A 16,601-nucleotide genomic window follows, 5' to 3' on the forward strand; every position below is an offset into this window, starting at 1 on the left:
ATAAGGGATGTTCATATCAGAACTGTTTATTATACTGGGAAACTGGAAATAACCTATATTTCAACTTATCGGATTAATCAATTTAGAATAAGTACACTCATAAAAATGCTACACCGCAATTAAAAATTATGTGAAGGAATCTTTACTTAAATAGGAAAGTATACACAATATATTGTTAAATTAAAAGAGGGTAAAACAAATGTGTCATATCAGAAATATATTTATAATAAGCAAATATGGGCATAGAAGAAGGCATAACTAGACATAAATCACAATGTTCATAATGTTCATCTTTGAGTTTATGAGTCATTTTTCTTTGTGCCATTCTGTATTTTCCAGTTTTTTTCCCTTGACATACATTTTATTTGTACATTTTATAACTGACATGGAACATATACAGTAGAATGAACTAATCTTACATGTACACCTCACTAAATACACACACCTCCCCATGTAACTAACACCTGACCAGGATACAAAACATTCCTAGAATCCCAGATGTTCCTTTGTGCCCCTTCTCAGCCCAAACTGCTTCAAACCCCCACATAGTTGTAACCAGTACTTCAACTTCTGTCACCATAATTAGGTTTGTCTGTTCTTCAACTTCATAAAAATAGATTTATACAGTTTATACCCTTTTGAATCTGGTTTCCTTCACCTAACATAATATTTAAGATTCATCTAGAGCCAGGTGCGGTGGCTCACACCTGTAATCCTGGCACTTTGGGAGGCCATGGTGGGCGGATCACCTGAGGTCAGGAGTTCGAGGCCAGCCTGACCAACATGGAGAAACTCCGTCTCTACTAAAAATACAAAAAATTAGCCAGGTGTGGTGGCGCATGCCTGTAATCCCAGCTACTTGGGAGTCTGAGGCAGGAGAATCACTTGAACCCAGGAGGCGGAGGTTGCGGTGAGCTGAGATCACGCCATTGCACTCCAGTCTGGGCAACAAGGGCGAAACTCCATCTCAAAAAATATATATATATATATCTATATGGTTGTGTTGGAAGTAGTTCATTTTTTATTGCTATGTAGTATTCCACTATATGAATATGCTACAATTTATCCTTTTCTTTTTTTTTAAACAGGGTCTTGCTCTGTGCCCCAGGCTGGAGTGTAGTGGTGCAATCATGGTTCACTGTAGCCTCAACCTCCTGCGTTCAGGTGATCCTCCTGCCTCAGCCTCCCAAGTAGCTGGGACTACAGCGCATGCCACCACACCAGCTAATTTTTTGTAGACAACAGGGTCTGTGTTGCCCAGGCTGGTCTTGAACTCCTGGGCTCAAGCAATCCGCCAGCCTCAGCCTGTCAAAGTGTAGGATTACTGGCATGCACCACCACCCTCAGCCCCATTTTACTGTTATATAAGTAGCTTTCAAAATGCAAACAATTTATGCAAAAAATATTATGAAAGATGTCACAATATGGAAAAATTCTTACAATAGATACCACGCTGCATTTTATAAATGCAGGGCAAAAATTTAAGTATATCCTGATTAAAATATATGTTTTAATAGTCACATGCCCAGAATGCTATTGTGATCATGTTGGTAATTATTTTCATCATTTTTTTTGTTCAAAAACCTCTTTGAGAAATAACATCAGCAAGATGGAAGAATTTGAGTTTTCTAGCCAGGCACGGTGACTCACACCTGTGAGCCCAGCACTTTGGGAGGCCAAGGCAGGTGGATCACTTGAGGTCAGGAGTTTGACACCAGCCTGGCCAACATGGTGAAACCCCGTCTCTACCAAAAATACAAATATTAGCCGGGCATGGTGGGGCATGCCTGTAGTCCCAGCAACTCAGGAGGCTTAGACATGAGGATCACTTGAACACGAGAGGCAGAGGTTGCAGTGAGCCGAGATCACGCCACTGCCCTCCAGCCTGGGCAACAGAGTGAGACTTCATCTCAAAAAAAAAAAAAAAAAAAAAAAGAATTTGAGTTTTCCATTGTCATCTCCCAACAATGAACCAATTCTGACAACCACTCGCACATGAGAGTACCTTTGTTAAGAGTCTAAGAGTCTAGCAGAGAAGTTCCAGGACCCCATTGGAGCAAAAAATCCAAGAACAGATGCATTGAAGAGGGCAAAAAGTATAGTTTCATATTACCTACATCACCCCTGCCCCACGGAAGTACAGCTCAGTGCCAAGAGAGCCTCCATTAGCCCACAATTCTTCCCATGGGGAAAAGTGAGAATATAGTGAGTGATTAATGAAATAAAGAAAATGTGGCACATATATATATAATGAAATATTCAGTCTTAAAAAAGAAGAAAATTTTGCCATTTGCAACAACATGGATGAAACTGGAAGTATTATGCTATCTGAAATAAGCCTGATAGACAAATACTGCATGCTATCACTCATATGTGTAATCTAAAAAAGTTGTACTCGTAGAAGCAGAGTCCTCAGCCCCAAAGTTCACTGGCGAAGATATACAACAACAGGAACTTTTGTTCATTGCTGGTGGGAATGCAAAATGGTACAGCCACTTTTTGTCAAGAGACAAAGTCTTGCTATGTTGCTCAGGCTGGAGAGCAGTGGCTATTCACAAGCATGCAATCATAGTGCACTACAGCCTCAAATTCCTGGGTTCAAGCAATCTTCCTGCCTCAGCCTCCCAAGTAGCTGGGACTACAGGCGCATACCACCATACCCGGCAGTTACAGCCACTTTTGAAGACTGTTTAGCAGTTTCTTGCAAAGCTAAACACAGTCTTACCATATAATACAACAAATGTGTTCCTAAGTAAATATCCAAATGAGTAGAAAGCTTGTCACTAATAGAAATGTTTATAATAGCTTTATTCACAATTGCCAAAAACTGGAAACCATCAATGTTTCTTTCAGTAGGTGAATGGATAAACTGTGGTACATCCAAATAATGAAATATCATTCAGCTATAAGAAGAAATGAGTTATCAAGGCAAAAAAATACATGGAGGAATCTTATATGCATATTGCTAAGACAGAAGCCAGTCTGAAAAGACTACATACTGCACAATTTCAACTATATGGCATTCCAGAAAAGGCAAAACAATGGAGTTAGTAAAAAAAATCTGTGGTTGCCAAGGGTTTGGTGGGTGTGGGCGTGGTGTGGTGGAGGGATGAATAGGTGTAACACAGAAGATTTTTAGGACAGTGAACACACTCTGTATGATACTGTAGTGGTGGATTCCTAGGCAAAACCTAATTGAACTCTACAACACAAGGGGTAAACCTTAAGGTAAACTATGGACTTTAATGAACAATAATGTAGCAATAATGGTTCATCAATTATAACAAATATACTACACTATTGTAAGAGGTCAATAATGGGGAAACTATGGAGTTGGTGTGTATTGTGTAAGTGTATAGGTGTGTAGCTGGGAGTGAGAGTATATGAGAATTCTGGACCTTCTGCTTAATTTTTCTCTAAACCTAAAACAACCATTCTAAAATACATAATCTATTAATTTAAATAAGTAAATAGCAACAAAAAAAGAAAATATATTCTTATCAGCAAAAAACATTAGAAAATATAATGAAATTTATGCAGCCTCTATTTAGAAAAATGTACAAAAGGATACACTCATAAAATTTTGCATATAGCTTCATAAGTTTCATAGTCTTCCAAAGCCTACTCATGATCTCTCCATGAATATCAGGTTTATAATTTCTAAATTAAGATGAACAAAATAGGAATTTCTCCTCTTTTTATTTTCTAAAATTTTAACTTTTACAATTGACTAAGTAAATCTACAACCTAAAAATATTGACTCCTTTTAGCTTTAAACAAAGCAATTAATCCCTTTAAAGACTAATTTCCTTCAAACTAAATAATGCTATATTTTCACCCACAATTTACCCATGCCATCACTTAAAGATTATCAAATTTAGATAATAAAATTTTTTAAAAATTAAATTGCTATATTTAAAAATTCTGGGTTACTCACTAGATTTAATCTGGATTTAGTCACGACTAAATCACTTCTAATTCACTAAATACGTTTCACAGGTAGAAAAAATATCTTACCTGCAAAATGGGAAAAGTAGCAGTGGTGATACCCATTTTGTGTAAAGTTAAGAGCATTTCATTTCCACTCCATATTTTACAAGCTGATTCATAATCTCTTTCTACAAGATATTCAGCGTTTGCTTCTAACCAACTGAAATAAAATAAAACAATTGTGTCAACCAGTATCATCCTTACACACACTATTTCAACAGAACAAGAGAATCATCATTATTGTCATGCGTTGATCTGTATATCTTGACATTCTTAGGACATGAATGTGGATTAATTAAGACACCTTTTAAAAAGGATTCATGTCTCATTGCAAAATAAACTTTATATAACTAAAAATAAAGCTTTTATTCAGAAGAAACAAACATGCATATGATTTCCCACTTGTTTTGTGGATTCACATTGCTTTACTTAGCTAATGTCTCTTCAACTGAGAGCCAGGTCTTAGGTACTTATCCCAAATATATATAAAAGGAAATGCAAAACAACCTAATAAAGAAATTAAAGTGTTACATATTAACACAAAAAAGAGAATTACTAGAAAATATATAAATACATTCATTGATATATATACACATTCATACATTAAGTGTTTGAATGCCTATTTTATTCCAGACATTGTTCTGGGTAGTGAAAATAACAGCAGTTAAATAAAATAGGCAAGGTCCTTACTCTCATGGAAATTACATTCTACTAAAGGGAGACAGGAATAAACATAAAAACAAATACATAAACAAGAAAATGTCAGGTAGTCATGGGATACTATATGGCCATAAAAAAGAACGAGAACATGTCCTTTACGGGAACATAGATGGAGCTGGAGATCATATCCTTAGCAAACTAATGCAGGAACAGAAAATACTGCATGTTCTCACTTATAAGTGAGAGCTAAATGATGAGACCACATGGACAAGAGGGGAACAGCACATACTGGGGCCTATCGGATGGTGTAGGGTTGGAGAAGGGAGAAGATCAGGAAAAATAACTAATGAGTTATAAGGCTTAATACCTGGGTGATGAAATAATATGTACAACAAACCCCCATAACATGTTTACCTGTATAACAAACCTGCACATGTACCCCTGAACTTAAAAGTTAAAAAAAAAGTTCTAATAAAATGAAAAAAAAATCAGGTAATTATATACAAATAAATTATGAAAATAAATTAGTTTAATATAACCTAGTTGCAACTTTAATTTTAATGTCAAGAATGCTCTCCCTGAGGTGACATTTATTCTAATAACTGAATGCAAAAAGTATCCAGTCATGGGAGAATCAGAAAGAAAGAAATATCCAAGCAGAAGGAACAGCTAGGAGAAAGGTCCTGAGGTGGTTAGCAAATTTTGCTTGTTTGAGGATCTGAAAGAAAGCCAATATGATTTGCAGCACAATGGGCAAAAATGAATAATGGTATGAACAATGTCAGAGTGATAAGCAGAAATCAGTCATCTTGAGTCATGATAAGAAATCTGAATTTATTCAAAGGGCAATGGGAAGACTTGGGTTTTAATTTTTAATTTTCGTGGGTACATAGTAGGTGTATATATTTATGGGGTACATGTTTTGATACAGGCATGCAATATGTAATAATCACATCATGGAAGATGGGGTAACCGTCCTCTCAAGCATTAATCCTTTGTGTTACAAATAATCCAATTATATTCTTTTAGTTATTTTTAAATGTACAGTTAAATCATTATTGACTATAGTCACACTGTTGTGCTATCAAATACTAGGCCTTATTCATTCATTCTATTTTTCTTTTTTTTGTACTCATTAACCAACCCCTCCTCCCCTGTGATCCCCATCTACTACCCTTGCCAGCCTCTGGTAAACCATCCTTCTACTCTCTATCTCAATGGATTGAATTGTTTTCATTTTTAGATCCCACAAATAAGTGAGAATATGTGATATTTGTCTTTTTGTGCCTGGCTTATTTCACTTAACATAGTGACTTCCAATTTTATCCATGTTGTTGCAAATGACAGGATCTCCTTCTGTGTTATGGCTGAATGGTACTCCATTGTGTATATGTACCACATTTTCTTTATCCATTCATCTGTTGATGGACATTTAGGCTGCTTTCAAATCTTGACTATTGTGAATAGTGCTGCAGCAAACATGGGAGTATAGATATACCTTTGATATACTGATTTCCTTTATTTTGGGTATATATCTAGCAGTGGGATTGCTGGATCATTTGGTAGCTCTATTTTAAGTTTTTTGAGGAACTTCCAAATTGTTCTTCATAGTGGTTGTCCTAATTTACATTCCCACCAACAGTATACGAGGGTTGTCTTTTCTCCACATCCTTGCCAGCATTTGTTATTGCCTGTCTTTTGCATAAAAGTCATTTTAACTGGGGTGAGGTGATATCTCATTGTAGTTTTGATCAGCAGAGAAATGCTGATCAATGATGTTGAGCACTTTTCATATGTCTGATTGCCATTTGTATGTCTTCTTTAGAGAAATGTCTATTCAAATCTTTTGTCCATTTTTAATTAGATTATTAGATTTTTTCCTACAGAGTTGTTTGAGCTCCTTATATATTCTGGTTATTAATCCCTTGTCAGATGGGTAGTTTGCAAATATTTTCTCCCATTCTGTGGGTTGCCTCTTCACTTTGTTGATTGTTTCCTTTGCTATGCAGCAGCTTTTTAACTTGATGTGATCCCATCTGTCCATTTTTGCTTTGGTTACCTGTGCTTGTGGGGTATTGCTCAAGAAGTTGTTCCCCAGACCGATGTCCTGGAGAGTTTTTCCAATGTTTTCTGGTAGTAGTTTCATAGTTTGAGGTTGTAGATTTAAGTCTTTAATCTATTTTGATTTGATTTTTGTTAATGGTGAAAGATAGGGGTCTTGTTTTATTCTCCTGTATATGGATATCCAGTTTTCCCGGCACCATTTATTGAAGAGACTGTCTTTCCCTCAGTGCATGTTCGTGGCACCTGTGTCAAAAATGAGTTCACTGTAGGTGTGTGGATTTGTTTCTGAGTTCTCTACTCTGTTCCATTGATCTGTGTTTCTGTTTTTATGCCAGTACCGTGCTGTTTTGGTGGGAAGGTTTTAAATACAGAGTTTTAAATAAAAGACAGACTATCTATTTTACATGTTTAAAAAATGATTCTAGCTACCAAGCTAGAATTGATTACTGGAGAAAGATGAGTGAAAGTAGAGACCTGTTAGGAGGTTGTTATAATATCCTTGTTGAGAGAAGACTGTAGGATGATAGATATGAACAATCAATGATATTGAGGAATTGGGGATATACTGTGCAGGTGGCATCTATAAGACTTACTCATTAATTGGATGAGGTGAGGCAGTAAGGATATTATTAAGGATAGTATTTAACTTTTTTACTTGAGGAACTGGTACATACTGTTTGCTTAGATGAGGAAGACTGGGGAGAAAACAGAACACGGGAAGAAAAGCAATTCTGTTTTAGATGTAAAGTTGAAATGTCTATTTGATATACAAAAAGAGCTATAAAGTAGATAGTTGGATATAAGAATGGCATTCTAGGGAGAGGCTGAAGCTAGAGACATAGGTTCAGGCCTCACCAGTACTGCAGATTATATTCTAAGCTATGATACTACAAACTATTTAGGGAAAACAGAACTACAGAAGAAACTAGGTCCCAGTACCAAGTAAGTCCTGAGGCACTCCAACATTTAGATATCAAAAAGAATAAGAATTATCAAAAGAAATGATAAAAAAAATGGACTGTGAGAAGGAGGAAAATCAGAGATGTCACAGAAGCTAAGACAAAAATGCTTTTCAAAGAGGTAGTCATCAACTACCCAACACCACTGACTGGCTGAGAGAAAAGAAACAATAACCTCTGTATTTGGCAATATAGAGATCACTAGTGATCTTGATCAAAACAATTTGCGTAGAATTGTCCAGAGAGCAACACTGCTAAGATCGATGAGGGAAGAATGTCAAGTGAGAAAATAGAATTAGCAACTACAGACAACTCTTTCAACAAGTTATGCTGTAAAATAAAAACCACAAAAATCTGCATAGCAAAACACCACCAGAAAAGACACAAATGGCAAAATGGGGTGGAAAGTATTTACAACTCTTATTGCAGGCAAAGATTTTAATTCCCTAATATATGAATGGGGTTCTATAAATCATTAAGAAAAAGAACCACAATAAGAACAAAAAAAGGACAGAGATGTCAACAGGCAGTTGACACAAAAGGAAATATAAATGGCCTTTAAAGATGCTTAATTTCACGCATATTAAGGAAAATGAATATTAAAACTACATTGGGATACCACTTTTCACCTAGCAGGCTAGAAGAAAACAATTTCCATACTCTTATACATTGCTGGTAGAAGCATACATTAGCCCCCCTGTCATCCACCTATTGTGTAAATGTTAGCAATATCTATTGAAATTACAAATATGTCTATGCTTTCACCCAACAATTCCACTTCTAAAAAGTTTCCTATAGATATATTTGCATACAAATGAAATTATGTATGTTCAAAGTTATTCATTACAGCAGTTTAAGAGCAAAAAACTAGAAACAACCTCCTCTATTAATCAGAGGCTGGTTAAATAAACTATTGCATATCTATCTAATGGAATTCTAGATATCTATTTTTTTTTTAAGCTGAGAAAGCTTTCTAGGTCTTAACATGGAAAGGTCTCCAAAATACACTGGGAATTGAAAAAAGCAAGTTGCAGAAAAATGTATGTATACTATGCCATCATTTGGAAAATACTGAGGGACAAGAAAATATATCTAATATTGGTTCATAAATGAGTAATATGCATTGAATGATAAACTTGTTTAGGAGAACACAGACATTAAACAGATCAGGGATGGAACTGGAAGGAGGTTTTTACTATACAAATTTGTATACATTTTGTCTTCAAACCATGTGACTGTGTAACATTCAAATTTTTTTAAAGTGTAAATGTGAAGGAAACAGAAAAATGCTACAATAAATGAAATGGGATTCAGAGTTGGGAAGTTTTTTTCTATGGTAACAAGATTCTAGATCAACAACTTAATGTCTAATAAAAGAAAAATTAGTGTAAATTGTCATAAAGCTAGTAGTAAATATATTATTTTAGAGTACTGAAATCTTGATTAATTAAAACCCATGAAACTAGAATCCTATTTAAATTGGAGAATAAAGCAATAAATTAAAGCCACAATCCAGAATTTTAAAATATATTAATTAAAAGCACGTTTAGTTTCTGGTTCAATATCCTAGACACATCCTTCAGGGCTATTAAACGTTATCCTGCCAAATTAGGAATAAGATTCACAATTATTCATTTTTAAAAATCACTTATGTTCATTATATTCTTGTAAACAAGACAAAAGGTTGGACTAGCCTTGTTTTTAAAGCTTAACTGGCAAGGAACAATTCATTTCCCAAGAAGCCTAGTTAACCAAAGTTTACTAACTTTAAATACTCTGGCATAATCAAACATATTTTTCATATAAAGGCAGCACAAATACACTAATAGACAAATCTTCTTACTTAATGAGGCTACAGCACACAGCTCGTAGGGGTTCATGATCTTTCTTCCTTATATTATTGTTGACCATACTATCTAGTTCATCCCGAGCAAACCGAAGCTGAACTTCTGTTACACTGTAACTTGCTGATTCCCGAGCACAGTCCTCGATGTTATGAGCTTCATCTAAAATGACAACCTGTTCTTTCAGATTTAAATCCATCTATAAGATAAAAGAATTTTCTTGTAAAACATTTGGCAAAATAGATTTAACAACAGCAGGCAAGATATTTCATTTTAAAATTCACACTATAGGCCAATATTGCAAATGCAATTACATAAGCAACAGATTCTAGGTCTTAAATAAAACTTCTGAAGCACTATGGCCAACCAAATATCAGCTCTACATTATTGTGTTTGCCATTTTTTTACTCTTAAAATACTTTGCAAACCTATCGACAGCAACAAAAATATGTCAGTGAGTCTGGATCAAGGTACCACAGGCTACACAGAAAGGTATAAAATCCCACTATGAAAGTGTTTCCAACATAATTTTACAAACTAATTATAAGACCTTTAAAAGTAAAATAACAATATAAGATTAAAAGCATAAGACCTTTAAAAGTAAAATAACAATACAAGATTAAAATGACTCTTAAAATACTAACATAATATATATGTTTTGTTTTAATCTGTCCTGCAATCCTTCTCCAACATGGGAGTTGGAGAATTGTTCTTCTCCAACTCCCATGTGATGCTGGCAGGACTATTAACCTGTGAATCAAAGGACATCACCACTTTCACAATGGGGGTAAGGCCCAGGATTGTCAGTTAAATAGAGTATTCCATCCTTCTGTGGTCACAGTGACTGGTTCAGGTTCAGGAACAGACATGTGATCCACGGTAGGCCAACCAGAGTAATTTGGAGGGACTAATATGTGGCCATGCTCTTTTCTCCAGGTGAGCTAGCTGCTTATGGTTATCTTTGTTCCATAAGCAAGAGTGAGAACTTGCCTGAGAATAAAGCCATCACAATAAAGAGAATCAAGTATTTTTTCTTAAGCATTTTTTAGGGTAGGTTTGTGTCACTTGCAATAGAAAGAGTAGTGACTAATACAAGGAACTGTCACAAAGCAATTGTCAATGAGTTATTTTGAGGAAGTAAGAATACACAGACAGCTGAAAAGTTGAGAAAAAACCATGGAAGAGTAGGAAATATATTGGGGTTTAAAAGATAAGTAGGATTTGGATTTGGACAGACAAAGAGTGGACAGGGCATTCCAAAGAGGTGTCATCAAAAGCAAAGATAGAGTAAAGAACAAGGTATCCTCAAGGGAGTATGAGGTAATTTTTGAAGGATTCAAATTGGGCAGATCCAGGTCAGACTATTGAGCATCTTGAGTGTAAGCTTAAGAAATATGAACTTTATCTCATGAGCAAAGGAAGCAATAGATTTTTAAGCAGATAAAAGGATGTAATAAAAGCAATATTTGGAAAACTGACCTGGCATTGATATGCACAGTGTCTCAGAAGGAAGAGATCTAGTTAAGAGATAACCAAATAAGAGGTAGGATAGAAGGGGTAGTAAACATAATGCCTATTAATTTGGATCTTAAAGAAATAGAAAGCTGAGATGAATTGTGCAGTCAGATCTGAAGACAGGAATAACAATTGACTATGCCAAGTTATTCACTTTTTGTCTTATGCTGTTAACAACTGCATGTCTCTAAAAAGAACCAGGCAAACAAACACAAATGCCATTATCTGAAGTTCACTTCTCAAAGCTCACAAGGCATAATTTTATTCCCCCACATAAGTTCTTCAAAACATAGTTTTTTCAGAGAAATGTTTTTAAATAATTCTTTTTGAATATTCATAAATGCAAAGAGAAATCCTACTGTAATCCCACTTCAGTCACTATGTTCCTTAAAACTGCTTGTTATTTTGGAAATTAAAATGAGTGGGTTGATTTTAACCCATGTTAGGATATGTTTTCAGTACTCTAATATGTTTACACAAATTTATTTACATAAATTAAAGCAAAAAAAATTAAAACATCAAAAACTTTTACATTCAACATTTATATCTCCATGAGTAGGAAGAAGGTTCTCATTTTTACACATATACTCACACTTTCCCTTATTTGTGCATCTAGAAGATAGTTGTAGGGACAAAATATGATGTCAGCATCTTGTATTAGTTCTCGGGCTGTGTAATATGGACAGGACTTTAGTTTCTTCCCCAGGCTGACAAGTTCTTCTATATCCCAGGCTTTGCACATCCCTTGGAAAGTCTGTAATGTGTGCTGATCACTAATTTTATGAACTCCATGATAAAAATAGCAGGATTTTCCCTAGAAACAAATATGCATAACTGAAATGTGAACCAATATTAGAATAGAAGGAATAAAATAAGCTTATATCAGAATTTGAGGAACATCATTAAAGCCACAAGGCTAAGATTTTACTGGCTACGCCACCACACCTGGCTAATTTTTTGTCTTTTTTGAGACAATACCATAGCTACAACCACAACGAAGTCTGGTTGACTCAGACTTAGATAGAAGTCCAAATCGGAAGAGCTCCAAATACCCTAAATTAACTTGCAAAAAATTTCTTTTAAATATGTTTGTTATGCCTTTTTTTTTCTGATTAAACTGATGTTAGGCATGAAATACTTCTGAAAGGATTCACAAAACAATGGTATCACTGGTTGCTTCCAAGGATGAGAATTAAGTGACTGGGCACAGGAGTGAGAGATTTTTCTCTGTAGACCCTTTTGTACCTTTTCAACTTTGAGCCATGTGATAGTATTTCTTATTCAAATATAAATAAGAAGGAAGGAAGGTAAGTAGGTAGGTTGGAATGTCCTAAGGGGAAAAAAAGAAAGTAAGAGTATTCACTACAAAATATTCAGGAGTACCCAAAAAAGCCTAAATTATCCATAATTCTATTACACAAAGAATGCACTAGAAACATTTTGGTGTATTTCATTTCATATTTCTTCTATACATGTGTATATAAGGATATCTCTACAATGTGACCCAATATTAAAATAACAAGAACAAGCAAGGCACGATGACAGGTGTGAGCACTTTGGGAGGCTTAGGCAAAAGGACTGTTTTAGGTGAGGAGTTTGATACCAGCCTGGGCAATGTAGCAAAACCCTGTCTCTACAAAAAATAAAAAATTTGCTAGGATTGGTGGCATACATCAATGGTCCTAGCTACTCAGGAAGCTGAGGCAGGAGGATCACTTCAGCCCAGGAGTTCGAGGATGCAGTGAGCCATGATCAAGCCACTGCACTCCGGCCTGGGTGACAAAACAAAGCCCTATCTCTAAATAGTAATAAAAACAAGAACAAAGCAAATGTTCCCCAGGCATTGAGGATTATTAACAATTCAGCCACAATAAACAAAAATTTTTATAAAACATATTCCCTTTGTTTTCTTCTGTCTAGCGTATTAAAAATCATACAAGGAAAATCTTGACATCACTAAGCATCTTTTCGTTGCTGCTCATATATGTACATTGAATTAATGTGCCATAGCTGATGAACCAGTTTTCTTATTACTGGGCTTATAGACTGTTACCAATTTCTGCTTTATACATAAGGCTGCAGTGAGCATTCTTATGCTGGTTTCTAAATATTTTCTTAGTCTATATTTTTAGAAATGGCATTATGGGATCAGACGCTACAGAGTATTTTTAAGTTTCTTGAAAACATATAGTGAAATTATCCTCCAGAAAGTATATATTGCTTTGCATTACCCTTTTCCCACACCCTTATCAACACTGGTGTTATCTTTTGTTATCTCTATCTTAAAAGTAAAAAATAGAATCTTGTTTTGATTTGTATTTTTTATAGTTTCTAGCAAAGTTTAACATAGTGTTGTATGAATAGTCTAACAAGGTTCAATAGTAATTTGTGTTTCTTCTTTTATGTTATCTACTAATGCCCTTTGCCATTCTATTACCTTTTTTTTTTTTTTTTCAGAGATGGGAGTCTCACTCTGTCACCTGGAGTGCAGTGGCACGATCCAATCTTGGTTCACTGCAACCTCCGCCTCCCAGGTTCAAGCAATTCTTGTGCCTCAGCCACCAAGTAGCTGGAACCACAAGTGCATCACCACATATGGCTCCTTTTTTGTAGAGACAGGGTTTTGTCATGTTGCTCAGGCTGGTCTTGAACTCCTGAACTCAAGCGATCCGCCTGCCTCGGCCTCCCAAAGTGCTGGGGATTACAGGCATGAGCCACTGCACTCCACCCCATTCTATCACTGGAAATAAAAAAATTTCATTACAGGCTGGGCACAGTGGCTCATGCCTATAATCCCAACATTTTGAGAGGCCAAGGCCGGAGGACTGCATGAGCCTAGGAGTTCAAGACCAGCTGGGCAGCATAGGGAGACTCAATCTCTACAAAAAAACAAAAAAAATTAAACCGCAGTGAGCAGTGACCATGCCACCGCACTCCAGCCTGGGCAACAGAGTGAGATCCTGTCTCAAAAAAAAATACTCATTACGTGCATTAATAAAAAAATAAAATGTTTGATAAAACCCAGCCCTAACAAGAGTGTCTCATATACTATTAAAAATGTATAAAATTAGAAAAGTATATATATTTTTAGTAGAAGTATAAAATTCTAGTAGTAGAAGTACATAGGCAATTTGTCAAAAAACTACCAAAATTTAAAATTTTACCATTAATGTGAATAGATGTACCCTGTACTGTTAAATAGCCAAAAAATTGAAAATAAACCAAATGTCTACCCATAAGGGACATGTTAAATAAATTATGGTAAATTAATACAAAAACTTTAGCCCTTAAAAATGATTTAGATTTGTCTATGTGTTGATTAGGCTCTCTATGTTAAGTGAGAAAAACATGTTGAATAACGTGTATAGAATGATTAAATTCATGTAAATTGCTTTTTTAAAGAATATATGCACATACATTATAGCAAATACATTTTTTAAACATTCTGGTAGAATAGATATATAAAATCTTACAGTAGTTACCTTAAAGGGTTAAGGAGATGGAGGATCTAGAAAAAGCCTCTCTTTTCATTTTCTAACCACATACATGTACTACTTCTCTTTTTCAATTGTCATTGGAACTAAGTGGTAGAATAATGGGCCACTTTTATTTTAATTAATTCTACTATTTATTTTAAAACGATTTTGAAATAAAAATATTTATTTTTCCTAGTTTGCTATCCTTAACAAAAAACAACCATACATAAAATATATAAATTATATCAGGGATAAAAGACTTTGAGGTAGCTATATACATATGTGTGTGTGTGTGTGTGTATATATGTGTGTGTATATACACATACATATATACATATGGGTTCAAGCACTTCTCATGCCTCAGCCTCCCAAGTAGCTGGGATTACAAGCATGCATCACCATGCCCAGCTAATTTTTTGTATTTTTAGTAGAGACAGGTTTTGCCATGTTGGCCAGGCCAGTCTTGAACTCCTGACCCCAAGTGCCCACCTCAGCCTCCCAGAGTGCTGGCATTACAGGCATGAGCATCATGCCCGGCCAATGTATTTTTTACAAATACATAATAATTTCCCCATATATATATATATTCAAAATATTTTTGTCTAATAATTATTAAAATTATAAAATATAAAAATAATTAGTCTAACAAGGTTCAGCAATAATTTGAATTTCTTCTTTTAGGTTATCTACTAATGTCCTTTGCCATTGTATTACTGGAAATAAAAGATTTCATTACAGGCTGAGCGCACTGGCTCATGCTTATAATCCTAACACTTTGAGAAGCCAAGGCAGGATGAAATGTCTCTCTCTTTCTGTGTGTGTGTGTGTGTGTGTGTGTGTGTGTGTGTGTGTGTGTATAAAATTAAATTGTATTTGTATACGTCTGTATAATAAATTAAATTGTATATATATACACACACATATATATGCATATATATAATCTTTACATGTATTTTTATCTATGAATTATCCAAAAGGAGAATCCGTGTTTTCAAAACATACATACATCAATACATACACAAATGTATCTAGATATTGCTAGAAACAAAGTAAACCATAAGAGATTCATAACCTATAAAAGAATGTCAGCAAATCAAAGGACAAGACATGAATAGCTGAGGACCAGTTCTCCTAAAGCTTTGTATTCAGCCATGTTAAAGGATGATACCTGTTAGTCCTCCAAAGTATTAAAAATAAAAATTAGGAGGAAAGGACTCATCTAACTATATTTATTTAGGCCATTTTCTACATTATTTTCACTCACTTTCTCTAACCTCTACTGTTCTTATTCTTCATACTGTGTCAACTTCTCCCTACCTCAATGCCATCTTTGGATTTTGTTTCTAGTGTAACCAAAATAGCAATGGATGAGGAATCAGAAAATTTGGGTTCTGGTCCCTCCTTGCTAATTACTTGTCTGACTGAGCAAACTCCAGGGCCCATTTTTCTCATGTGACTAAGCATCAAAAGAATATTTGAACCAGAAGGCTTGTAAGATTCCTTCTGACTCACTGACTATATCATCTCTAAAATTCCTTCCAGCTCTAAAATTCTGTGATTCAGGTAAAAACGTGTCAATCATCTTTCATACTCTCAGTTTGATACAGACTGAGTTTAATAATAGGACATTCACCATTTCTTCATTCCAAGCTTCTTCCATACAATTCTGAAAGCTTACCTTTATACAAAATGATCACTAAAGTGCCTTTAGAATCTATGACTATGAGCTATTAAGTCTCATTTTAACCAAAAAAAGATATATATCTAAAATAATATTTCAGAATTGTCATTCCTGACTCTAGTTAAAATTATTTTTTCTTAACTGAAACAAAAATTAACTTTTAACAGATAAGTGCATACTTTTCCAGTATAAGGGCACTTTAGTAAAAGAAACAATGAACAAAAACACATGTGCCTTGGATCAAGCCAAAAAATCAGAAAGTTTACACTTTAAGGGCAGTTAGAATGACACCCCTCTGCAGGCTGACAGCAAAACCAGAAAAGCTCATCCATTTTAGCAGTGTAACACAACCCTGAGGAAGTCTGTCAATTGAAGTGTTATCACACTTTAAACACTTCCATTCAAACTGTCA

At 35.0% G+C, this 16,601-nt stretch overlaps 1 protein-coding gene across 8 annotated transcripts in view; it reads right to left on the bottom strand.

Moving 5' to 3' along the window:
• The window catches only part of BRIP1 (BRCA1 interacting helicase 1), a 187,980-nt gene that overhangs the window by 112,243 nt on the left and 59,136 nt on the right, over positions 1-16,601 (bottom strand). For all 8 annotated transcript variants that reach the window (XM_003814472.6, XM_014342182.4, XM_055101590.2 and 5 more), the window contains exons 8-10: positions 11,625-11,846; positions 9,517-9,716; positions 4,018-4,150 (exon numbers count right to left, since the gene is read on the bottom strand). In XM_003814472.6, the coding sequence (XP_003814520.4) occupies positions 4,018-4,150; positions 9,517-9,716; positions 11,625-11,846 (555 nt within the window). The remainder of the gene's footprint in view (positions 1-4,017; positions 4,151-9,516; positions 9,717-11,624; positions 11,847-16,601) is intronic.

This window comes from Pan paniscus, chromosome 19 (genome assembly GCF_029289425.2).
Source record: "Pan paniscus chromosome 19, NHGRI_mPanPan1-v2.0_pri, whole genome shotgun sequence".
Taxonomy (NCBI): domain Eukaryota; kingdom Metazoa; phylum Chordata; class Mammalia; order Primates; family Hominidae; genus Pan; species Pan paniscus.